This window comes from Mesoplodon mirus, assembly GCF_964341445.2.
Source record: "Mesoplodon mirus genome assembly, chromosome: 3".
Taxonomy (NCBI): domain Eukaryota; kingdom Metazoa; phylum Chordata; class Mammalia; order Artiodactyla; family Ziphiidae; genus Mesoplodon; species Mesoplodon mirus.
Genome location: NC_138978.1, coordinates 89025371 through 89051778, shown reverse-complemented (window position 1 = coordinate 89051778; position 26408 = coordinate 89025371). Strand labels below are relative to the sequence as shown.

General features: G+C 33.9%; 1 protein-coding gene across 1 annotated transcript in view; it reads right to left on the bottom strand.

Annotated features, from left to right (window-relative positions):
• Positions 1-331: 331 nt before the first annotated feature.
• FNBP1L (formin binding protein 1 like) overlaps positions 332-26408 on the bottom strand; it is a gene marked incomplete at its 5' end in the record, with an annotated part of 86481 nt that continues 60404 nt past the window's right edge. The window contains 9 exons of the mRNA XM_082615104.1: positions 332-1783; positions 3191-3339; positions 5703-5797; positions 7063-7195; positions 8641-8750; positions 17592-17795; positions 19448-19594; positions 21391-21519; positions 25030-25134. Of these exons, the coding sequence (XP_082471230.1) occupies positions 1605-1783; positions 3191-3339; positions 5703-5797; positions 7063-7195; positions 8641-8750; positions 17592-17795; positions 19448-19594; positions 21391-21519; positions 25030-25134 (1251 nt within the window). The 3' untranslated portion in view covers positions 332-1604. The remainder of the gene's footprint in view (positions 1784-3190; positions 3340-5702; positions 5798-7062; positions 7196-8640; positions 8751-17591; positions 17796-19447; positions 19595-21390; positions 21520-25029; positions 25135-26408) is intronic.

Genomic DNA, 26408 nt, shown 5'->3' with positions numbered 1-26408 from the left:
CAAACTTAAGGACAGCTCTGCATTCTTTCCAATTTGGATATCAGTAAAATAAATGGAAAAAAAGGTTAGCCATTGTTGGCTTTTTTCCTTTATGTGAATAACTGTAATTGACAAGTTTAAGGGTTGGTATTACAATGATTTTTTTAAACAACGTACAGAAATGCTAATGAAGTTAGTAAAAAATAATCATGTCTGCATGCACTCATGCAACTTGCTTCTCTCACTCTCTCTGAGCCTGACAACTCTAATACCCTCCCCCCAAAAGCAGCTGCATGTAACCTCCTTCAACATCTTGCCCATTTCCTCAGAAACCCTCTTCAGGAACCTGCAGTCCAGGAGGAAAAAGAAAAGAACAATTACTGAAGACCTTTGGTAAGACCAAAAGGAGCGTTCAGTTTAAAGTGTCCATCCCAAATGTCTCTAAAATCATTTTATAGTCAGCTATTAAAAACACCAAAACATGCTGGAACATGAGCAAAATTAAGGACAAGTCTCTTAACTGCTTCCTCCCTTTACTCCCCTACACAACTAGCACTGCACACGTCTTGATTACACAGTGTTTCCAACAAATGCTCATTAAAATTAAGTGGAAGAAAACCTCCGAACAATTGATGATGCAGCTAAAATGAGGAAACGCCCTCAGTGATGGCAGAGATATATTCCTCCAACCCAGTTAGTGAAAAAAGTCATTTTTCTTTCAAGCAAAATTTGCCAGTACTTCTCCTCCATGCAAGATTTCCTCTATCTTAGTTTATTTAGAATCCACTTTCCTATGTATAACTGCTAAATGCTAGTATCACTAAGGTGGTATTTCTCAAAAGACATTTAAAGATGGAAAATACAAGCATTAATTTAGAAGAAAGCTTGTACATTATTGAAAATTACTAGAAAACCTGAAAATATCCTTGGCTCTCAAAAGAAAGCCACTTTATTCACTTAAAGAGTAAGACCAGGCCCGTTTATTTTGCACGTCTCTTGATTAGCCTACTGCTAAAACAGATTATGTGTTAGGTGTCTGTTTTCTTCCTTTAGGAAACCGAAGTTGAGAATAAGGACAAAAATGAAAATGATTACATTCGTATTTTATCCAATTAGCCAACTATTATTACATTTTTCCTAGAAACTGTAGCTACAATTTCAAACCCCTAGACCAAACCACTCTTTTGGGCAACAGCTTTTTATAGCAAGCATTTCAGAGAAGTTTTACTTGAGTTCACTATAGTCACTGTGTTTCCTGAAGCAAAGTGTAGAGGGGTAGGGAGCTTTCTTCTATCCCTACCCCTCTACAGGATGGATTCCTGCCCAGTAGATTAAATTTTATGATTTATAAGGCAGAAAAACACAAATCCTTCACACAGACCTAAGCAGGACAAAAAGCAAAAGGCATCAATTAAGCTTCACACCAACATCACTCAAATGGTAAAGCGTCACGAGAACAGTTTCTTGTAATAGTCACATCTCTAAGATCGAGCCTACACTCAGCTCACACAGTGAACAATAAATCTTGGATGCCCTTTCAGCTTTCTTATGTTTTCCCACCCATTGACTGTGTTTTCATTTTGTTATCATTCCTGTCATACATGTTACAAAGCTGCCGGGTTAGTTTAGATGTAAGTTACTGCACCTTTACTGTTTTTCTCTAGAGTTACATCTATGTATGATGTGGGAACGTAGCCTTCTTCACCATTCTGTCTCCGAGCTCTTGTCCATCCATCACCCTTGTCCTCCTCAATAATGTACAGAACTTCACCTTCTTTCATTGCCAGAGTACCTTCATTATGTCCTAAATGAGAGTTTTCACAGCGCAAGCATAATTTAAGTATAGCAATAATTTTGAATAAAAGTTACAAATACAACAAAAAACAACGTGGAACCCTACTAGATTTCAATGTAATAGAACTATGAGCCCACTGACTCTCATTACCAACACCTCTATGATGCTTTGTAGTTTACCCAACAGTTTCATATACTTACCTCATTTGAATTGCACAATAACCCGTGAGGCTGGCATTAACAGCAGCACCATGTAACAGATGAAGTATCTGAGCTACAACAACACTGTACGATTTGACAGGGTACGCTAACTCCTATTTCACTACTCCAACTCCTTCCCCAAATTTGAGTGGCACTGTTATCTAGAAAATTCATGAAGTTCAAAATGGTAACAAGACATTGAGAGGGTTGGAAGAAAGAAGGAAAGAATATAATTTGAGGAGAGAGCAGAGAAAAATACAGGTCCAACTCTGGTGATGGGAGAAGCAGAATGATCATAGCCACAAAGCACAAACGTCCTTCAAAACTTCATGAGCCTCAGGCCTCTCTTTCTTCCCAATCCCTCAACCATTCCCAACCTGCTTAGCAGTAACAGTTTTCACAAATGAATATTTATTTAACATACACTAAATCCTTCCCTTACTCTCTGTAGCAAATTATAGCAAGATCTTATTTAATACTATTTTCTCAGAATGAGCAGCACCTAAAAACTACTCCATTTAAAAACCAAAACAATGGATGGGTAGGGAAGGGCCTTAAATCCATATACCATTTTATAACAACTTCTCTGTAAGGGTGTTACTCTGCTCCTCTGTGAAATGAAGAAAATGATTTTTTCAAAGTCCAAGAGAGGGAAGGGTAACTAAAAACCTGTAAGAGAGGGCCACAATGCCTTCCTCCCCTTACAGAGTCTCTTCTCCAACTATCACAGGGGGAAGGATGGCATAGTCAGAAGCTACCACGTTTCCTCCTTCGGTCAGCATATGGTGGTGGCACTCAGCTATGCCATTTGCCTAGTACCTGTCGCTCAATGTTAGCAAGTTACAAGGAAGAGCCTGAAGTGGTATCTACCAGCCTTCCACTTTCTGGGTTGAGCTACATGCTCAAGCAGTGATCAACTTTGATGAGTACATCAAAGTTGGGAAATTCTGTATCAACCAAAGTTGATAATTAAATAATAATCTTTATTAGGATGCTGATAACATAGGTAATTTTCTTTCAATGTCATGTACGGAAGAAAAATCTCTATACCTGCAATGTAGTTAAAACAAAAATATTCACACTAATGAAGTGGGATTATAATTTTCTGGCACTTATAGTTTTCTTATTTAGCTATAAGGACACTACAGTGCATGACTCTGTATGTAGACTTTAAGGAACCAATTTTATCAATTACAGTGTATTAAGAAAATCATACCATCGAAAGGGTAGATAGCTTTGCAGTGTCCAATAGCAGGCAAGGGATCGTCATCTTCAAACTCATCATCAAACTCACTATGGTGACCATGCTGTTGGGGTGGCCCACGGACTTCTTGGTTTGCATCATCAGTATAGCTTCCCTCAGGGCTATGAAACAAAATTATCTCTGATCAAGTACATGGGAACTTTTTATATTACCTACAAGTTGATCTCCTCAGGATCAATTCAGAAAATCAAATAACCATGACACAGTTCCAAATTAAATCTTCATTTTCTTAAATGTTGAAGTGTGTGTGTGTGTGTGTGTGTGTATGGCTTCTAATTCAAAATGCTTTTGTTGAATTTCCTGAAATTAAAAATTAAAAGATTACAGTGTTCTAGGCACATAACATGTATTCAGTAAGTATGTCATTATCACCGGGCCCAGAGATAAAATGGAAAAATGTCATGGACATTTGGTTTTTATCATCCTGGATTCATCACCCCCTCTTTTTTCATGAAAACACTAAAATTTCTTAGGGGACCCACCCAGACCCATGTTCAGTTCACAGGCTTCAGGTAGTTGCTCTGTCCTGGTTCCAGAGGGTCCATCTTAGCACAGAACTTGTATGACCAGAGTGAATAGTTCACTAGTAGGCATGTAACCCAGTAAGATATGAGAGATACACAAAGACTTTTGCTTGGGACTGTTCAGAGAAGCTCCCTTCCTTTTCCACTGGACGTGAACCTGGAGAAATATGAGCTTAAGAGCTTTGGAAGATCACCATATAGAGCCTTTAAATGAAGCCAACACAGTGTAAGGCGAAACTGGAAGGTGGAGAGAAACGGAGTACTGAAGATATCATCTGAGTTCCTAGATCAAGCTCTCCCTGAAGTCAGCCAATAAAATCCCTTTTCAGTTTAAGCCAGTATGGGTAGAGTATTCATCCTGTCACTGAAAACCAAAAGACTCCCTAGTAAAATTAATTTCCAATTAATCATGTTAAGAGGAAAGTTAGTAACTAAGAAAATCCCAGAAAGCAGGTAATCCAAAGGCATTTTTTCTGTAAATTTTTACTTCAAAAAGAGAAAAAATGTTGATTTTGCTAAAGAATCAAATGACTGAATAAGATTTTCATAATTTGCATGATGAGATTTAGCAGTACTTTCAGTATGCCTGGAAGCCAGGTTCTTAATAACACAAACCAGAGGGACTAGATTATTTTAATCTAGGGTTTATCTAATAACAAAAACCAGTGTATTTGTGACTATCTCTTGATATATTAAGGATATATACTCTTTCAAAAAGTGATAATGGAGAAGAGGAGAAGGAGAAATTAACATTTGTCAAGCACATACTAGCACAGGTATTTTACTAGTAGGTGCTTTATGTACATTATTTCAGGAGTCCCCAACCTTTTGGGCACCAGGGACCGGTTTCATGGAAGACAATTTATCCAGGGACCGGGGCGGGGGTGGGGGGATGGGATGGTTCAGGCAGTAATGAGAGTGATGGGGGCGGCAGATGAAGCGTCACTCACCCGCCCACCCGCCGCTCACCTCCTGCTGTGCGCCACCCCTGCAGCTGGGGACCCCGACATTATTTCATTCATTACTAATAACCCTGTATGACAGGTATTTTAATCTTTATTTTATATTTTAGGAAACTGAGACTCAGGGAGCATTAAAAATGAACTGCTAAATGTGGAGGGGAGGGCTTCCCTGGTGGCACAGTGGTTGGGAGTCTGCCTGCCGATGCAAGGGACACGGGTTTGTGCCCCGGTCCGGGAGGATCCCGCGTGCCGCGGAGCGGCTGGGCCCGTGAGCCACGGCCGCTGGGCCTGCGCATCCGGAGCCTGTGCTCCGCAGCGGGAGAGGCCACAGCAGTGAGAGGCTCGTGTACCGCAAAAAAAAAAAAAAAAAAAAAAAAAAAAAGAATTTGCTCAAATTACAATGTAATTAGGTAGTAAACCAATATTTGATACTAGATCTCTCAAATTGTTCTCTAAGGTGAATCCAAATTTGTTGGATTTTATTATGAGGGGGAAAAAAACATTACCCAAAGGGAGAAAGTGTCACAAAATGTATGAAAACATAGAAATTTAGTAAAATGCCTTTTGAAAGCTCTGATCCAATTTAACGATATGAATTTTTTTCCTTCACAAAACTTTGAGTAATTTGACACTTAAATTTTTCTTTGGCATAAGCTACCCAACTCCATCTAAACCTAAAGGCAATCTTCCCAGGCCTGGGGAGCCTATGCCTCTAGACTACAGCTCCCAGCATTTTCCAAGTTCCTACCTCTCTGTTTGTAGATGCATTACAAACTAGAACTGAGCAGCAATATGAAATTTCATACTTCACCTGTAGCTATTATAAAGAAACAGAAAATTATTTAGGTTCAAAGATTGAGTTATTAAAAGCCAAACTTGTTAAATTAGGAAAAAAGAGAATTGTATGAAGTTTAGGACAAAACAGTGAGAAAAGTTTGGGGTAAAAGGAGGAAATACAAATAAAATGTAAAAAATAACCTTTCTCGTCCCTGTGTTACAAGGTGATTTATGTCACTGCTATGTCTTCTGTCTCCTCTTCCACCTGTTTTGCCTTCAACTTCAGACAGCCAAGCCTTAGGGAAAAAACAAAACTGAGCTCAATAAATATATATATATATATATATATTTTTTTAATTTATTTACTTTTTGTTTTATTTTCTATTTTTGGCTGTGTTGGGTCTTTGTTGCTGCACATGGGCTTTCTCTAGTTGCAGCGAGTGGGGGCTACTCTTCGTTGCGGTGTGCGGGCTTCTCATTGCAGTGGCTTCTCTTGTTGCGGAGCACAGGCTCTAGGCGTGTGGGCTTCAGTACTTGTGGCTCACGGGCTCTAGAGCGCAGGCTCAGTAGTTGTGGCACATGGGTTTAGCTGCTCTGGGGCATGTGGGATCTTCCCGGACTAGGGCTCGAACCTGTGTCCCCGGCATTGGCAAGCAGATTCTTAACCACTGCACCACCAAGGAAGCCCAATGTATATATTTTAAAGCTCATAAAATATTCTACATTTAAAATGTGCTTTGGGTCTTTATAATTATGTAATTCTTAGAGAAGGGAAACCTTTATTTCAATTTGGTCAATGACCAACTTGATAGCTGATTAAAAAAATACTACGTTTAGTTTTACATAAAGTTTTAAATAAGGAAAAAAACTTCAACAAGGGATTAATTCTAAAGATTATGATACCTGAACTTCCCTGGTGGTGCAGTGGTTAAGAAGCTGCCTGCCAATGCAAGGGACACAAGGTTCGATCCCTGGTCCAGGAAGAGCCCACATGCCACAGAGCAACTAAGCCCATGCCCCACAACTACTGAGCCTGCACTCTACAGCCCATGAGCCACAACTACTGAGCCCGCGCACCACAACTACTGAAGCCCATGTGCCCTAGAACCTGCACGTCGCAACTACCGAGCCAACGCGCTGCAACTACTGAAGCCTACGTGCTCTAGGGCCCGCATGCTGCAACTACTGAGCGCACGTGCTGCAATTACTGAAGTCTGCGCCTACAGCCCGTGCTCCGCAAAAAGAGAAGCCACCGTAATGAGAAGCCCACGCATGGCAACAAAGAGTAGCCCCCACGCACCACAACTAGAAAAAGTCCTCGCGCAGCCACAAAGACCCAACTCAGCCAAAAGAAAAAGAAACAGAAAAAAAAAAAAAGAAAGATTATGATACCTTACTTTTAGATTATGGTACCTTACTTTTAGATCATAATGATACCTTACTTTTAGATGATAAACCCTAAAATAAAATATTTGAAGATAATTCTAGCAAAACCCAATCCATCATAATGAAGTTTATAAAAATGAACTTATCTTAGACAACTGCTAAATAACAAATCTACCTCATTCTTGTGGATTTCCATTCGTAGGCGGTCAATGTTATTCATGGTCTCTGCTAATTTAGGCTGCAAACTCCCTGGGTCCCCCATTTGTGGATTTTTCTCATATACATCTTTCATTTTGTTGAGTGCTTCTCTGAAAATGAGAAGGAAGACAAAAAACTAAACATTTACTTTATATGTTCCCAGATAAAAGAGTTTCATTTGATTCTGGGGACTCACATGCAGCCTAATCTTAAAAGTCATATCTCTTTAACTTTAATCAAACATTACCTGATTGAAGATAGTCTGCACAAAGCTGATCATGTATATAGTTAGTAATTTATGGAGGCAGTCTTTTAAAACATTTAGAATTTTTAAAAAATGATTTCATTTCTCATTTCTTGCTTCCTAAATGAGATTATATATATTTAATCAAGGACTGAAAGAATATTCCTCAATATTGTTAAACTCATCATGTCCCAAATCAAAATCATATTCTCATCCAGACACATTATTCCACCAGTGTTCCTTATCTTAGTTCACAGCATCATCATCCTCCCACTCATCTATACCATCTTTAACTTGCCCCTCTCCCTCTAAATTCAAGTCATTCATCCTCTTCACTTCTCTAATCATATCACTATTATCATATCACTATTATATCACTATATATGCCTCAATTAGCTCTCCTTGGCTCTAACATCTGACATTACTAACACTCCTTAATACTCTTTTCTTTCTTGACTTCCTGGAGGTTACATTTTCTTTTCCCTTCCCTTCACCTCTGTCTCATTATTTCCCTCAGTGGTTTCTTCTCTTCTGTTTATCCTTTAAATGTGTTACATAAAATGACAGAGATTTCTTCTCATCTCATCCTACAGTTCTCCTTTTTAAGGGTGATCTCTTAATGCTTTGTTTTTTCCAGTTTTATTGAGACAAAATTGACTATTTTAATATCACCTATCTTCAGAGCATTCTCAAATATGAATCTCTTCAATCACTCATGTCAGAGTTTAAGCTCCAATTTTATCTTCAGTGTAATAAGTTACCAATCCACTGTAATAACCCTTTATTCATCATATATAAATCTCTATATTCATTAAAACAAAATTGAACTAAAAGAAACTTTTTATAAAATTGAAAAAAAATTAAAGCTACAAATGAATCTGAAGCTGTAAGTAATCAAACACTGTTTTCCAACATTCTTGCTGCAAACAAAATAATTATAGCCTCAGATTTCTATTGAGCTCAATTTATATACTAAAGCAAAATAAAAATTTATCAAAATATAAGAGGTAGTTAATGTTGGTGAAGCTACCTTTGATAATCATCAAACTATTTTGAAAATTTATGGAAGGCATATATACTATTAGCATCCAATAAGTAATCTGCAACCTAAGAAACTCTCTAACATTTCATTTTAAAAATATGACAGAGCACAATTTTCCAAAGTTTAGGACTGTGTTTTTCCCTCAAAAGATATTTCAATTAGGATGTATAATTTTTAAGCCTTTTATACATCACATTTAAACATATTCAAAGTAGACTCTGAAAGGAATAATGATGGCAGATGGCAGACAGAACTTAATGGGAAAATACTTTTGGTCTGATTCTTTTTGTAGTTCTCTGTTAAGTTCATCGATGCGCTGCTGTAGTTTTTTACGTCTCTGTTCTGGTGGCAGATGACTGAAATCTTCTAGTGCTGGGCCCTGAAAAGAGAATCTAAATCATTATAAAAGATATTTTCATGAAATTTTATTTCTAAAATATACTCACTATAAAGTAAGAATATGTATCAATTTTAAGTTTAATTTCAAATTAGCCCCAAACACCTCCTTTTAAGAAAAAGAAATCTACATAGATATGTATGTGTATGTTAATTAAAACAATCGTATTGAAGAAAGAGCTCAGATGCCAGTCACTTTTTAAAAAATCATGAAATAGAATAGGGAAAAATATCAGCAGATACAGATAATTGGTAATTACCAGTATAACATTATATTCAGGTCTCAGCAGAGTTAAAGTAAATACAGATGAACCTTCTTACAGCAACAACAATGAAATGGAAACACGTAACATTTCTCACTTATACAAAGTATTTTTTATATAACATACTGCACCACATTCCCAAATCAAATCTATTGCCGTGACACTCGGGATATTACAAATGTTCAGACTGAAAATATGAAAACTTTATATAACTGAGTTAAACAACTTACCTCATAAAGGCAATATAACTAACGAAAAATATTTTAATATTACAGTCTTTGAATGATTATATTTATTAAACCATTCATTAGAACCGAAACATACTTGATCATTAAAAAATAAAAGGTAGAACTATCCACCAAGTGAAATGTAAGTAGAAATTACATTCCAATAAGGAATTTATTTTCAATTATCCTTTGTACAACCAAATAGCATACCTCAGTTGTTCTTGAAATAAAGATATAATCCAAAGAAAGATAAAATCCTTATTTAAGAAGGATGCTTAATGTCTGAAAATTTTAATGTTGTGATATTCAAGAAACTATATCATTTAAGAAACAGTTCTAGTATTTAGATGTAACTTCTGATTCAAATGATGTCTTTCTCCTCTTAAATGTTAATCATGTCATTGTTACCATAGTTATCTTATTAGAGATTATACAACCAGACCAATGTTAGCAACTATTGATTCCATTTAACATGAGCCCATATTTACGTAAGATTTTACATACTCAAAAATTGTTGACAACTATTATTCTTCATTTTTCTCTTTAAAATGGGGATTTTAAGAATATGCAATTCAATTTTTTAAGTGTTGCTGAAGTGAGCTCCCACAACAAATGCATCCTTGCTCCTTGAACCACTGACTCCTATAACACATCTAAATAGCTTTATTTCACCATCTATAAGAGTGCTTCCCTTGCTTTTAAAAAAGATAAAACTCACTTTTCAGGTAAGCCATGATCAAATGTAACATTTAATTCATAAGAAAGTTTTTTGCAAATGGCCTGAACATTATGGACATTCAACAAGCCTGTCTAAAAAAAAAAAAGGAGGACATCTTTTGTAAGTGGCTTTTGTTTTTTAATCTACCAGTCACCAGAAATAAAAATCTGTCAATCACCCAAATCTGACCTAAATAAACAAATGGCAAAATTTCCTACAAGGTGCCTTTAAATTTAGTGGTCAATTATCAATGTAAGTTGTCAGATTTAATCTAATTTGGGGTACAGGTATATAATAGTTTGAAAACTATTATATTGTGCCAAAAGTAAAACTTTCTAATTTATATTTTTAAACTTAATGAAATGAAAAAACACATTTCAATATTGTTTTTTTGATAGTATTGTAATAAACTCACTATTACCTACAAATAGATCCTCCAGATTTCCACTTATCATTAATCGAACTTGTTCTCAAATTTATTTACAGGAGATAGCTAGGCACTTGCATTTTTAATATCCCATTTTGACATTATAACATATTCCTTTATAGAATATGAGAACTAAACTCACTCTATTTCCTATGGCTGTAAAGAAGACTCTGAGACATTTAAAAACCTCTCCTACTCCATGGGAATTCATAAAAGGCCAAACTGCAATAGTCTGAAAAAGACTCATTTGTTTTCCAAAAAATGAGAAACTACATAAGCACCCAATAATTTTTGCATTAGGTCTTCACAATGCAGTTCCATTAATTTGTTTGAAACATATGTATAAAGGAACATCACACACATGCGCAAGCACACATGCGCACATACACACGATATTTAAGTTATTTGTGCTTTTATTCCCATTCATTAGTAGACAAGAAGAAAGCACTTACTCTCTAATGATACTAGCAAGAAATCTTTCTTTCTTACATTTTGGAAAATCTAATGATTCTTGTGATAAGCTACAAATCAAACTTATATGATCTTTTTAAAGAGTGTTAAGAAAAATCATTTTTGTTTAATTTTTCTTTTGTAAAAACATAAACTTTTGTTATACCATGTAACTTTTAAAATGATGTTTAACTATAATTTCATTCTCTGTAACATGACAAAGACTCCACCCAATAACATTTAAGAACTTAATGAGTTACAGTTGACCACATTATTATTAAATTTTATGACATCAGAGGTACTGGTATGTGTTGGACTATGGATTAAATTATAAAAAGAAAAGACATACAAGGTAACATGTGGGAATGTACGTTACCACTTTGTTTTGAATTAAACAAAACAATGTTTTGTGATTATTTAATGTTGGCACAGTATATAGATCAGCACATAAGGCTTACCATCTTCACCGACCACTGAATAGTTCAATGGAAAACAGAAAGAAATGGTATATTATTCACATGAAACCATAATACAGAAGATGCAATAACTTATTCTTTTTTTTTTACAATATTAAAATAAACTATGTACATTTCACAATCCAAACAATTATGCCAGAAAAACAATTTTAACCACACTTTTGGGAAAGTAAATTACTTGCAAAAAAAAATATACACTGATGATAATGGGCAGATATTTTCCAAGTGCAACTGAAACGCAAAAGTAAATAGTAATCATTCTATCAGTAAACACATATTTTCTTCTTTAAAAAACAATTTTTACATAAGTGGATTTCACTTACATAGCTCTTCACTCTCAAAATACTAATATTTGAAAAGGTGAATATAAAAGATTTAATATTAGCCATTTTAAAGAAATATTATATGTAGTATTAAAGAATGGAATACTTTTCCCAATGCATTAAACAAAAAACACCATTATCTGAATTATTATAGTTCAAAATACTGTTTTGAATTTAAATATACCATGGGTCAGTAAGGGTAACATTTCTACTTTAGTTTTAAGGTGCTATTTTTAATGTACGGACACATTAAAAAACACACTATTATCAAAATAATAATGAGCCACCCAGATTCAAGTTTCCCATACATATTTGCTAATGGACACAAACATATGGGTTGAATTTTGCTTTGAAGATATAGCTTCCATTTTTCAGTTTTCATTCTGAAATCCATGTGCTCGAAAAGCAACACTAAAAATACATAACTTCAATTTTTAGAAAACTGGTTAAAATTTATTCTTTCTGAAAATGTGAAATGACATAGCACAGAGTCCTCTCATACTGTGAACATATATATGCGTATTTATATATCACCCACGTTCTATGAGTTACCAGGATTCTGCAATTGGCACTGCATCTGTCTGCCATCCACACGTGTATACATGCACATGCGTGCGCACAAACACACTCACACACACATTGTGACCCATAATACTCAGTAGAGCTTTGCAAAGTTCATCTTCATATCCATTTCATTTGTTTAGCAGCCCCTAAAATTTTTATTTGTCCCTATTTTCTAAGTCATGATGTTTTAGAGAATATGGAGGATGTCAGGTAGAATTTCACATAAAAAATATAGATTTTAATAAATAGCTGACAAAAATATCTACCCTTTATCTCTGATGAACTGGCCATATATATTAATGGTTACGATGATAATAAAAGATGACATATGCTATCCATTATCTTTCCAAAGTAAGCTTAACATTCTTTAGACTGTCAGTAGTTTCAGGGAAAAAAACCACAACTTATTTCGCTATGACAAAATTCCTGGTAAGAAGATTAGAAGGTTTAAATTTTAAAAAGATATTTATGGTCTTCTATAAATATTATTAAAACAAAATCATATAGATGATAAGAAACAAAATAGGTAAAGCATTTGAATTTATCTTTTATGATAATCTCCACCAGCTAAATTTCTAAGTGATACAAATTATTTTTTCAGTTTCTATATTAATATTTTTAGAGAAAACAATAATATAATTATAACTGAAATATCAAATGCTTCAGTTTTTAGCTAACCTAGTTTTACTATCAATTAGAAAATAAATTCACAGTTCATTAACCTTAAATTTGGGGATATTAAAAACTCAAATTCTTTGTAAAATATTAGAAATATATTTTGTCTTTTTTTTTAAGCAATTCATGTTCAATAGAGAAATACTATACTCTCATATGCAATTTTCATATCCCTATAACTAGAAAATTTCACATACCCACTATATCTTAATAAATACATAAGGGACCTAAAAAGGAAATCAGTCAGGCAATTCAAATTATTATGTGTATTTAATTTAAAGATAGGAAGATCCTGAGAACTGTATTCTGGATAAATAAAAGCTTACAAAAATGACTCTAGACGTCTATAAGATCATGAATAATTTAAAAAGAAAACATGGACTTGATACTGCTAGATAAATATACTTCTGAAAAAAAAAAGGAGTACCCAGTAAGCTCCAATGAAGTAGTTATAGAGTAAAAATTATTCATTTTTATATTAAGTAGTTAAGTTTGGGTGTGCACCAAATATCTATTTTAGATCATGTCACAGAAGGAAATTATAAACCCTAGTCCCTCAGAGAAAGTCTACCAGTACCACCATCAAATTCAAAAACACTGGTCCAATATAATATTTCTCATATCCTTAAAGATACTGCAAACTGTATACAATAGGTTTTCTTAAGAATGAAAGCAAAAGAAATTATAAATTTTTAGAAAAGCCAAAAGCAGGTACTTAGGAAAAATGATGTAACAAATATAGCTCAAAACAAGAGTTTCTGCTTTCAATGGTACAACTCATCAGCTTTACGAAACCTTAAGACTTTGTAAGTTTAATGGACTTACATGGAAATCCATGTAAAAACATATAAACTGGCTTCTTAGAGTTTATCTTCTTTTTCTATATTGAGAAAATTCTTAAGTGGAAGAAAACATAATTTCGAAATAGTATCTAGTAAACTACCAAATACCAATCAAAATAGAAAGAAACTTCTCAATGCCAAGGTAATAAACTTTACTTCCTGCTCTATTCTCCAATCTCTAGTTGGTTTGTCTGTCATATTTTCCATCTTGCATACTGCTTTTTTCTTTGGCATGATAACTAGTAATAAAAGTGGGACCATTTTGGCCTTCTGGAACTAGCCCCCCACATCCCGCCAAATGTACTAATATTTTAAATTAAAGCAATATGTGGAAATACGAGAAATAATGACCCCGCAGATACTTTTAAGTTCTACGGTTATAAAATTCTACCGATAGATTTATTCAATAACAATGAAGATGGCACATATTTAAGCTTCTCTCTCCAGGGCTCACAGTTCCAACTGCCTAAACTTTTTTCAAAGAATTATGTTTACTTCATATCCCTATGACTATACTGTGTAGGGTACTGTAACTGGGCCTGGTAGACTCGGTATGTAGGACACATACGTGATTACAAAAACATGACTACTAGAAATTACTATTTGTAATTTCTCATGATTTATGCAAAAGCATAATATTTAATGTAGTCTAAGTCATCAAAGAGAAGAAAGATGGGAATTAATTCTACTCTATTGTTCAGGCAATAGAAATCCCACGTATGATTTCTTAAAGTCTTTTAAACAAGTGATAAGAGCTTTGAAAAGTGATAACAGGCACCTATGGTGCTTATAGGTATAATACAGACTCATTCACAGGGACTTTTCAAAATGTCATGAAATTAACCTATAATATCATTCACATACAGAATTAGGAAAGGTAGACGCAAAGAAGTTCATGTCATTATAGGAAAAAAGGAAGTCCCAAAAAGAACATAATACACTAGGATATTTCTGTTGCATTACTGATACCAATTGTTTGTCATACTGTTTCAATGGAAATGTAAATAATAATGTAATCTTGCCCTAAATTAACGTATCTTGTCCACACGTGGCCAGAAGAGAAATCCAACTAAAGCAATTTGAAGATAGAAAGGGCTACAAACAGTGAGAAACACACAGGCTAGACAGAGAAGGAAAAAGAAGAAAGAAATGAAAGAGAGAGAAGGAACAAAGGGAAAGAGGAAGGGAGGAGAAGCAGGAAAAGGGAAGTTAGAGAGAGGGACTGCAAGGAAGAGTGAGTCCAAGAGTGAGTGTACTGCTGTTAATGATTAGAGTTTTTATGACACTACTAGACTCTGAGTTCTCATTGGTGGGTTATCACACCTATGTTTTTCATATGTCCAAACAAATGCTCATACAAATCTCATAAATGTATCTAAATTATGAGCTATGAATATTACAAACACGGCCTTAAAATCAGATCATAAAAGAAATTAGCCTAACATAATGAAGTAACACTAATTTATCAGTAGTGTAACAGTTGTTGCTAAGAAACAATTTAATATTTGCTTTTTACTATTCTAAAACTTTTAATTTGCAGAATATCTTTAGTTTTAAGTAAATGCCAAAGGCTAGCCTATTGGAAAAAAAAGGAAATATTTGGTAAAAAATACTTCCTGTAACAATTACTCAATACAAATTCCATATAACCATTACTCAATAATATCTAGTATTTTTATAGGCTTTACAACCTACAAAGTACTTTCTAATATATTATCTTAATTGATCTACAATCTTGATATTTAACATGCCTATCTTTAATTTTTTATTTAACTATCGGAAATTGTGTTTTATGCTTCTGAAAGTAGGGCAATTAAAATAGAACTTGATTTTTTTTGCCAACAAAATAATACTTTATAAATTTGTAGAGGTCATCATTAGTGACAAATTATTACATGAGTAACTCCAGTGACAAATTACTGAAAGTCTTAAAAATGTAAATACATTACAAGACAATGGCGGACATATGACTTCACATAAACAACAACAACAAAAAAAATAGCTAATATGATTGTACCCAGCACCCTCTTTATAATACCATTCTTTTACAGGTGAGCATTTCAAATGTTATAAAGAGGAGTTGTTTTTAACTTGAGGGCAGCTATACTTAATTCTGTCGTGTTTTAAACTACATATATATAGGAGAGAGCCTTATAATGAGGGTGGAGAGTATTAAAAGCCACACCACACACACAATAGGCCATCATGCATTTTAACCCATTATTAAACTTACCCCTCTTTTGAGACTTCTGAAAGAAGGAATTCTGGGCTTCCCTGTTTTTATTTCATTCATACAATAATGCACGGGCTCAATGGAGAATGTGAGAAACTGGGACCCATTAGGAGTACTGGATGTGAATAAACTAGTAGGGGTTAAGGGTGGGGACTGTGGCTAATATGGAAATAAAGAAAGGAATCAATAAGCCAAATGTGCATAGCTTTTTTTCCTAAATGAAAATTCTATTTTTGGCAACATACTTTTTACAAAATATATCTCAAATAAAGTTTTCTATAAAAATATTATAAGAAAGTTAACATAGCTTTGCCAAAACTGTCATTTTAAAAAGTCAAATTTACTTTTAAAAATGTACCACTTCATCACTTTTTTACAAGCCGACAGACTGAAAATATAGAGTATACACAAATTATAAGGTTAGAGAGAGCAATATGACCTAGAAAAAAAATTCTCTTCTCACTTCTAGAATATTAGCACCACCTAGTTAGTTATACTTAACCTATAATACTTGTCAGAGATAAAGGCAGCAGCTACGGTTAAAGTTATCTAAATAGTCAATGTCTATTAAAATAAAATATTAAAATTGTAACTGATTAGCATAAATAGGCAAAATAATTTCATTACGCTGTGGCTTTCCTCTCAAAACTGTTTCTATTTCATCCCTGTTGCACCTTTTTTTTAAAAAAAAATTTCAGTATTCCTTGTTTTTCTAAGCTCTCCTAGCTACTCTGATCTGACTTTTAAAAAAGTCTCACCTCTCAACTTCTCAGTGGGACAATATTATGAAAAGCATGAATAAAGCTTGAGTTAATTATAATTATGCTTTTAAAGATATTTACAGGTATATTATAATAAGTTAAATTTTATCTACATTCATATGTCAAGATCAGAAAAATGAATTAAAATAATCATGTATACTTTAATAAATACAGAACATCAGATTAAAGGTACATATCTATTCTCCTACTGATTATGACACTTTATAGTCATTAAATTGATAAGAAGATTAAGCACGCATCTATTCCATTTGCTCACCTGCTGAGCTAAATTTATCTATCTAAAATAAACAGCACATCAAAAGATGGGTTTCAACAGGAGGTTAAGAGAGATTCTCTTAGTAAACTAGAGATTTTTCTAAACTTCAAATAACACACACATCGAGCCCTTCCCATTACATATTCACATGGATGATAAAAATAACCTTATTAGTATGATCTATAAGACCTAATCTGACATTTTATTATTGCTGTGGTCAAATCATTCATTCCAACTGAGAACTGCAATTTTTGTGATCTTAGAGTCAGATCATAATGATTCTGAAAAAATTTGAACTGAAACTACATACAAATGAAATTTCAAAAGCATATAATTTAAGAGATGTTAACAGCTTATTTAATATTTTTACTCATTTTTATATGGAAGTCAAATGTTAAATCCAGAAATAATTTTTACTATTAAGGTACAAAATTCTATGTTTCTACTAAGTGAAAAGTTAATTGAATCATTCAAATCAAAATATTTATTCTCTGTTAATAGTAAACCATTATCCATTCAATACCTACATCATTTTAAATGACAAACTAAAACAAAATTATTAGCATAGAGGAATTTTATAAATTTTACCTTTGGCTTCTTTCCAAAGAGCCACAACTTGCCCTTGGCCTTTCCTACTGTGGTTTTGGCATCCACCTTCCCACTTTCCTGTTTGGATGCACTGATCGTCCCATCAGAAATGGTTCTATAAATATGCTGACTGTAATCTTCAAATGGAAAGTCTCCTGGAGGTTCAAATCCGGACTTAAAGGAGTCTACTACCATCTGAGAGTCCTATACACAAGAAACATGTTTTTTTAAACCATTTTATTTGCTTATGATACCATATTAGCTTTCAAAGACCTTAATCTGTGTTAGAAAACAACAAATAAAAATTTAAAGAAATAATTCTACAATACTTATTAAAGGTTTAAAGTGAATAATTTCTTCCTGTGAATATGTAATAAACCATAAATATTTTAATTCCTATAGAAAAATAATTTACAAACAAATTACTACTTTATTAATTTGTAATATTCACAGATGTTTTCACTCCATGGTTATTCTCAAGTAGAAATTCTAAGTTTTAAAGGAAAAGGGTTTTTTGTTTTACAGGATGTCTCCAAAGAAGGTGACCTATGTCTCTTACCCTCTTGTAAAAGAGGGTAAGAGACAAGTAGAAAGGCTTTCATTCACGCAACAGGGGAAAGGATAAATAAAATATATTAAAGACATACGAGGAAATGTTAATAGAGCAATGAAAAAAGATCTCACAAACAATACTGAGTGCAAAAAGTAACTCTGAAATAAAGTTTAGCACCATTTACCCAAAACTTTAAAACTCACGTAAGTATTATATATTGATTTTGGACATACATACCTCTACCTGAATGTTCTATTGACACCTTAAAATCATTATTTGCAAACAGAATACTTTATCTCTACAAACTCCTCCCCCACCCCTACCACCTCTCCTCTTTTATTCCCTATTTCTGTTGGTAGTACATTTTGCCTATCATTTAGTCAAAAGTCATCCTTAGGTCATACCTTACTTTTTTTTTGTCACTAATGCCACCCCCATCAATCATCTGCTAAAGGGTAAGAAGAGGGAGAGAGGAGGAGGACCTAACTGTATTTGTAACCTTGGATGCAGCTATACCAAAATATAAATGTATGTTTGAATTCCCAAAGAATTCCCAAAATCTTCTTTCCTTTTTTAAATTTAAGTCAGAATTCTGGTACAGGAAAGACCTTCACTCATATAGAACCAACTTGCCGTGAAGACTAAAATACGTAGTACATATTTGGCACTCCCCAAACACTGGTTCTCTTCTCTTTCTTTTCCCTCATATCCTCATTTTCTGTTAACCTTAGCTTCTCAGTCACCAAATCAACATTTACTGAAAAATGACCAGGTACAAGACCTTTTCTAGACCTTAATCAAGATATAATGTGATTAGATTTATTTCTTCAAGAGGAGCAAGGCTTCTTGAAGGCAGTACCTTCTACTCATAATGCCCTCCTTCTTTTCTCATGAGCCATCATTCCATACACTACTCAGGCTTCAAAATGCAGCTCAAGTGCCAACTCCTGTGGTTACAAGCAACTCTTACAACTCTAGATCTGACCATTTCCTTCTTTAAACTTTCACTAGACTAACAGTATCATACAGTTTGTAACATACAGTTCATAGGTTAGTTATACTCTTGGAGTAGAACTGAAAAATTAGTGGAGAAAGGAAAGAGAAGCATTAGAACTCTTTCCTTTTAAACAATTAGAATTTTAGTGTTTAGAATGATCCTTACATCCCAAAGGAGTCTGGCAATAAGTTACTTCTACAGAATATAACTTAAAATCAGCTAACCATCAATTACTTCACCCCTTTCCCAATTCGTTTCACTAACTTAAAGCAAATATATTATTCAAATTAATTATAAAACACTTACTCTTCTTTCGTCAACTGATTTTGCTGCAAGAATCATTCCTTCCAAACACTTTGAAATGATAGGAATAACTTTGCGTTCTGAGTCTGCAAATCCTCTGTAACACTCACTGAGTTTAATAGTCCTTCGTTCATCCATTTCTTGTAGTTGCTAATAATTAGGAATTTAAAAAAAAAAAAGGAAAACTGAATTTTCTTTTCATTCTGAAGCAGCCCCCTTCCAAAAAAAAAAACCCACAAAGATTCTACCCTAACTGTTACACTGTTGTAAATACCTTTTAACAAGTGTTACAGACTTAAAGTACTTAAAACTTGAGGCCTGTGAAGTAGCAAAAAAAATAATAAAAATAAAAAAATACAAGGCTTTTAGTATATCCTAAAACCAGGTGACAACAGTTTTCAAGCCTTCTAAGGGACCCCCTACAGGTTACCAGATCTCTGCCTCGTACAACCTCCACCTTTCATTCTTCAGTCACAGCAGTTATTGTTGTTTATGCTTCTAGGAAAAGTTTCATTTTAACACAGAATTTTGACACATTTTTTTTTTCCTTTTTAAGCAACTGGCATAAAACATATACAAGTGTGAGCATTCTAAACCCTTAAGTTAGTTCAGAACATTTTGGTAAGATCTGACTGGACCAAGAATCCACAGTTGACCGCATACCAATGGGTACACAAACCTACCACATTCTACAGCTCAAAGTGACTATCGAAAGGTTGGAGACACAAGAGGAAAAACAAGAAGCCACAAGGTCAAAGTGATACATGTATGGAATCCCTACAATTCAAAAATTCATTGGCACATGCCACTAAGAATTATGCCAGGACACAATTATGCCAAATAACTTAAAGGCATTTTTTGACACTTCTTATTTGTCAACAATGACCTTTCTTTCTCACAGGAAGCAACTACACTGCTGAAGTCCCCTAGCTCCCAAAGCCTCCATACTACTTTTTTCCTCTTTACTTCCCAAAGCCTGGGAATTTATTTTGAGACCTGCATTTTCACAAAAGAACTGCCCCCAGCATCACAAACTGGCAAGACGGCTCCATAGCAAAGTACAAACAAAAGGATCAAGCCCCGAAACACAGAAAAGCAGTGGATCTCCAAGTTAAGGTCTCCCCAGAATACGAAGGCATAGCTGGTAAGTTTAGAAAAGCACCACAGAGTGAGGACAGGCTGACTAGACGCTCTGGATTAAATGACTGAAATCTGATACCCTCTCTAGTCCACCACCTCTCACTATGCTTCCTTTGTACTTCTAACTTGCCTCCAAGAAAAAAAAAGGTGTATTTGGACTGACACTCTTTTCACAAAAGCTCTGCTCTCCCAGGTACTACTGTTTTCAACACTGTTTCACTAAATCCCTTTCTCTTCTTTCTAGAATAGGCGGTAACATTATTTAACCTCCGGGGTCCTTACCTGAGGGCCATTTGGCAATTAGTATCATCAAATGATGATGGATGGGATTTATAAGCCTGAATTACATTTATGATCTGGCAGCTAGGAAGATAAGCAGGCAAAAACCAGGCTAGCAAATACATTTCTTAAGATTTATTTCTGCCATCTGGACTAATGCCAATGATTCTGTTATAGTGTCAAAAAGCTACATCCAAATTCTAAGTGAGCAGACTACAGTACAAAATTCCAATGAATTCTCCCATCTCATAATACTTAATAATGTAGTGTTAAAATTTATCTAGAAAATGTCATTGTTTTAGTGAACTGTTTAATATACTACTAATAAATCTATAGAAAAATCTGTGATTTCAAAGTCAGAAAAAATCTACTTTTCACATCTATAATCATAAATTTCTTATCACCAATCTTGATGACTAGTGAATCTAGAAACATTCTGGTTGATGCCTGAAATTTTAAAGTTCTACATTTAAAGACTAGCTCTTTCGTATCTAAAATTAGGTTAATTTCACATCTCTAAATTTTACCTTGTAAATCTGAGGAATCACTACGTAGAAATGTTTGTGCTGTTCTCCATTGAAGTTTTGTAATTGTGCAGCATATTCATTCTTATTTTCGTCAGCCATATGTGTGCGTAGATTCAACTGCTGTTTAGCCTAGAGGCAAATTGGTCCAAATCATCACCAACGAAAAGACGAGCAACAAAATCACAGCTAATTCACTTTTCTAGAAGTTATACTAAAATGAGACTTTTTCTAACTACTGATATCATTTAAAAGTAAAGGAGAGGCTTACAGATCTTATGGCCAGTCTCCCTGTTGCAATATTCCCTTTTTCTTACCGCAATAATAAATCCTCCCCCTTACAATAATCCATTAAAGTAAAGTTTCTCCTTAACAAATTCAGATTTTTTTTATTAAATAAATGACAACATTATGGTTTGAAATAGTAAGCTCTTAATCAGAAGGGAAAAAAAGCATCAGGAATAATTTAGACAGTTACAAAGTTAGCAGTAAAACATTTCTTTAAACATAATCCAGTTATAGCCAACTCAGAACCACAGTGAAACCAAGTAATAGTAAAAATGGGATTTGGGGATAATGTAATGCTTAACAATAATTTCTACCTCTATACAAATCCACAGGTACTTTATTTAAGGAATCCTTATTTAGAATATAGTTCTGTTCATCTCAAGGAAGGTCTTTTAGAAATGCTTCTTGAACGAGAACTTTAGTACCATCTACTGATACATTGGTGAGAACATCAGAATACAAACAGCACAAATCTAGATTTATTGGAGGGGAATCTAAACAATTTTCTCAATTGTTATAAAGTAATAGAAAAAACAAAATAAGAATTGAAAATTTTTCAGTGTTCCAAGCTATAAATCATGTTAGATGAGAGTGCTTTGAAAATTATATCAATAAAAGCACATTGTGAATACACTTCATTATTCTAATTTTAGTTTTTACAATTGTAATCCCTAACCTTCTAACAGTAGGTCTACAAGTTAGTTCTTCTGAACTCAGAAACAAACTGACCTACAGAAATACATGGCAGTCAAGATCTCAGATAAGTCCACAAAAATCCATTTAATCCACAGTGTACTTGAAAATTAAAATAAATCAGTACTATGAAAACTAAACATGGCCCAAAATATTTCTACAGAAAAATACACTTCAAGTTCTAACCTGGGATCCTAAGTACACATTCATTCACTCCTTTCCTTTTTCTCCCTCCTCTCACAAACTATGATGGAATAAAAGGATTCCAGAATATCCCCTACCCACAATGGTTCTTTCAGGGGAAGCTCCTCATGTTCCAAGTCACTGGCTGTGATTCCCAAGGTCTGGGAGAAAGGCTCCAGCAGGTTATGTAAGAGAATAAGGCTAGAAGCTAAAACAATTGACACCTTCCCTGGCATATTCTGGGCTTCACATCTACTGCCTTTCCTTTCTTTCTTTTTCTTTTTATATTTCATCAAATTTTTTTAAATTTTAATTGTGGCAAAATACACAATACACATAACATAAAATTTACCATCTTAATCATTTTTAAGTGTACAGTTTGATAGTGTTACGTATATTCACGGTTTTGTGCAACTGACTTCCTTTTCTTTAGGAAGATATAGTAATCGGCCTGCTCCCTCTTCACCTGTTTTTTTATGCTTTTTTAAAAAACTTTCATAAGTAGTTACTTGAAACTATGTTCCCTTCCCTTCCTGGTCACTTAAAACAGAATTCCTCTACTCTCTGGTATCTAAAGTAAAACCTCAAAGTTTTCCTAATTCTCTAATAATTAAAGGGGTTGCAAACAAATAAGAATAAAAAAGGAAGATATAAACATTAAAATTCTGAACTAGTTAGGTGAAACTAACTAATAGACGTTATATCTAGATTTCAAGATGTCTGACCTGTCTCTAAAGATATCTTTATAGACAAAATGAGTAAGTTAAAAATGAGAGTCCAGTTAAAGAGTTCGCCTAACTTGCCTAGTACATAAACTATGTATTCAATTGATGTTTGATAATAAGTCAAAGGAGTTCTTAAGGAGTCAACGTCAACCAGCAAGGAAGTTTCCCATATATAAAATAGGGCTGTTTGCAAGTGTTGTGGTCCACATTTTTATCAAGTAATGATAACACATTATGTGTATGACATGATACCTGGAAGGAAATTAATATAATGGATGATCAAAATCAGGATCCAAAAATCTTAGCAGGATCGAATCTAATAATTGATACAGATGTAGCATATACATTTAAAAGACCAACAGTACAAGTTCTGTCTGAGACACATATTCTTATACCACACCATATGTGAAAAGACATGGGGATTTCAGTTAACCATAAACTCAATGAGAGTCAAGCCAAACAATGTGGTTGCCCAAAAACCTGATATACATTTAGTGTATAATTAACATAAATTTAGCGTTCAAAACAAAGGAGGTAATCAAACTCAGAACTGATCAGACTGAACTATAACCAATTTGAGGTAACAAGGAATACTGGTTAATTAAATGGTATCCAAAGGAAAGTAGTAACTTGAAGATATCTGAAAAGTAACTTGAAGATATTTCATATGTGCAATGGTGAAGAAACACAATAGTTCATCTAGGGGTAGATAATCTGCTACAAATATCTAAAAACCTATTTTGAAAAAAATATAGATTTGTTGTTTTTCTGGTACCTCAAAGAAACTAAAGCTGAACAGGGAGACAAATGGGGTCAATATAAGGAAATGGTAATTTTTTTAAAAAATGAACAGACTATTTTAAGACTCTATATTCCCCAAAACAGGGAACTTAAGAGATATGTTATTAAAAATAAGGTAGACAAGATAAACGCCATCATAAGTTATACTAGAAGAACTTTAAGGTAACTGGAACTTGAAATGTATATGATTTTGGGGTTTTTAAAAACTGGTAAAGAAAATGGAAGGTAGAAAATAAATTATTCTTTTCTTCTTGCTTTTTCTTGTTCTGATGCTATAGGAAATTACAAAATTCTAAGGAGAAAATATACTAATGTTGGGCCTTTGTATATACAAAAACATGGAGTAAGGTTCATCTATTTTTCAAAATCCCAACATTTCAGCACTATCACTGTGTCAAATGTCCTAAGATAAAGAGCAGCAGGGGAGAAGGAGAAGCTAAGCAGCAACAGTTACAGGGCTGATCCTACCAACAGTAATGTTACAGAACATCTGGCCCAGAATCAGTCAGTGAATGACAAGAGAGAATTCAGTTTTCCAAAATGAATGACTGGATTAATCAAATAATAAACAAATAGTTGATATCACATTTCTAACAGTTTTATCATGTTTTCCCTTCTGTATAGTTGGGAAGCACACTATCCAGCCTCTATTTGCATACCCCATCAACATACCTTAGACTTTCTATCTTATTTTTAAATAGGATAGAAGCTCATTCTTAATAGCAACAGTGTCTTTCCTATACACTCAGAATGCAGTTGACATTAATATATTAATTTTATTCTAATTACTTTCTCAGACCAATAATGTAAAGTATGCAAATATTTGGGTATCTTAGATTTAGATATAGTGTATCTCTTGAGGAAACTCTAATACCAACATAAATATTGTAACTACTCTCCATATGCAAGTAATAATATTTTGATATTAAAGTCAGTTTGGATTATTTCTTACCTTTTCAACATCTGCCTTGGTTGCATTAGTATCATTATCCAATCTTTCATAACTCTGTTGTGCCTTCTCTGCCTCTCTACATTCTCTTTCAAATTTCTTTTTACTCTGTTAAAAAAAATTAAAATGCTGAAAAATAAAATTAGATTTATCTCATTTAGAAGTTAACAAATACTACTAAAATTTATATGGAACCATAAAAGACCCCGAATTGCCAAGGCAATCCTGAGGAAAAAGAACAAAGCTGGAGGCATAACCCTTCTAGATGTCAGACAATACTATAAAGCTATAGTTATCAAAACAGTATGGTATTGGCACAAAAAAAGACATATGGATCAATGGAACAGAAAAGAGAGCCCAGAAATAAACCCACACACCTACGACACACCTCTATGACAAAGGAGGCAAGAATATACAATGGAGAAAAGACAGCCTCTTTAGCAAGTGGTGTTTGGAAAACTGGACAGCTACATGTAAACAATGAAATTAGAACACTCCCTCACACATTATATAAGAATAAATTCAAAATATATTAAAGACCTAAACATAAAACAGGACACCATTAAACTCCTAGAAGAGAACATAAGCAAAACATTCTCGGACATAAATCGCAACAATACTTTCTTAGATCAGTCTCCTGAGGCAAAAGAAATAAAAGCAAAACTAAACAAATGGGACCTAATCAAACTTAAAAGCTTTTGCAAAGGAAAGCATCAACAAAATAAAAAGACCTATGGAATGGGAGAAAATGTTTACAAATGATATGATTGATAAGGGGTTAATATTCAAAATATATAAACAACTCATACACCTCAATATCAAAAAAACAACCCAATCAAAAAATGGGCAGAAGACCTAGACATTTCTTCAAAGAAGACATAGAGATGGCCAACAGCCACATGAAAAGGTGCTCAACATAGCTAATTATTAGAGAAATGCAAACAAAACCACAATGAAGTATCACCTCACACTGGTCAGAATGACTATCATCAAAAAAGTCTGCAAATAATAAACACTGGAGAGAGTGTGGAGAAAAGGGAACTGTCCTACAAGGTGGGAATGCGAATTGGTGTAGCCACTGTGGAAAACAGTATGCAGGTTTCTCAAGAAACTAAGAATAGAACTAACATATGATCCAGCAGTCCCACTCCTTGGCATATATCCAGAAAAGATGAAGACTCTAATTTGAAAAGATACATGCACCCCAATGTTCACAGCAGCATCATTTACAATAGCTATGCCATGGAAACGACCCAAATGCCTATCAACAGACAACTGGTTTAAGAAGATGTGCTCTCTCTCTCTCTCTCTCTCTCTCTCTATATATATATATACAATGGGATATTACTCAGCCATAAAAAAAGAATGAAGTATCATCATAT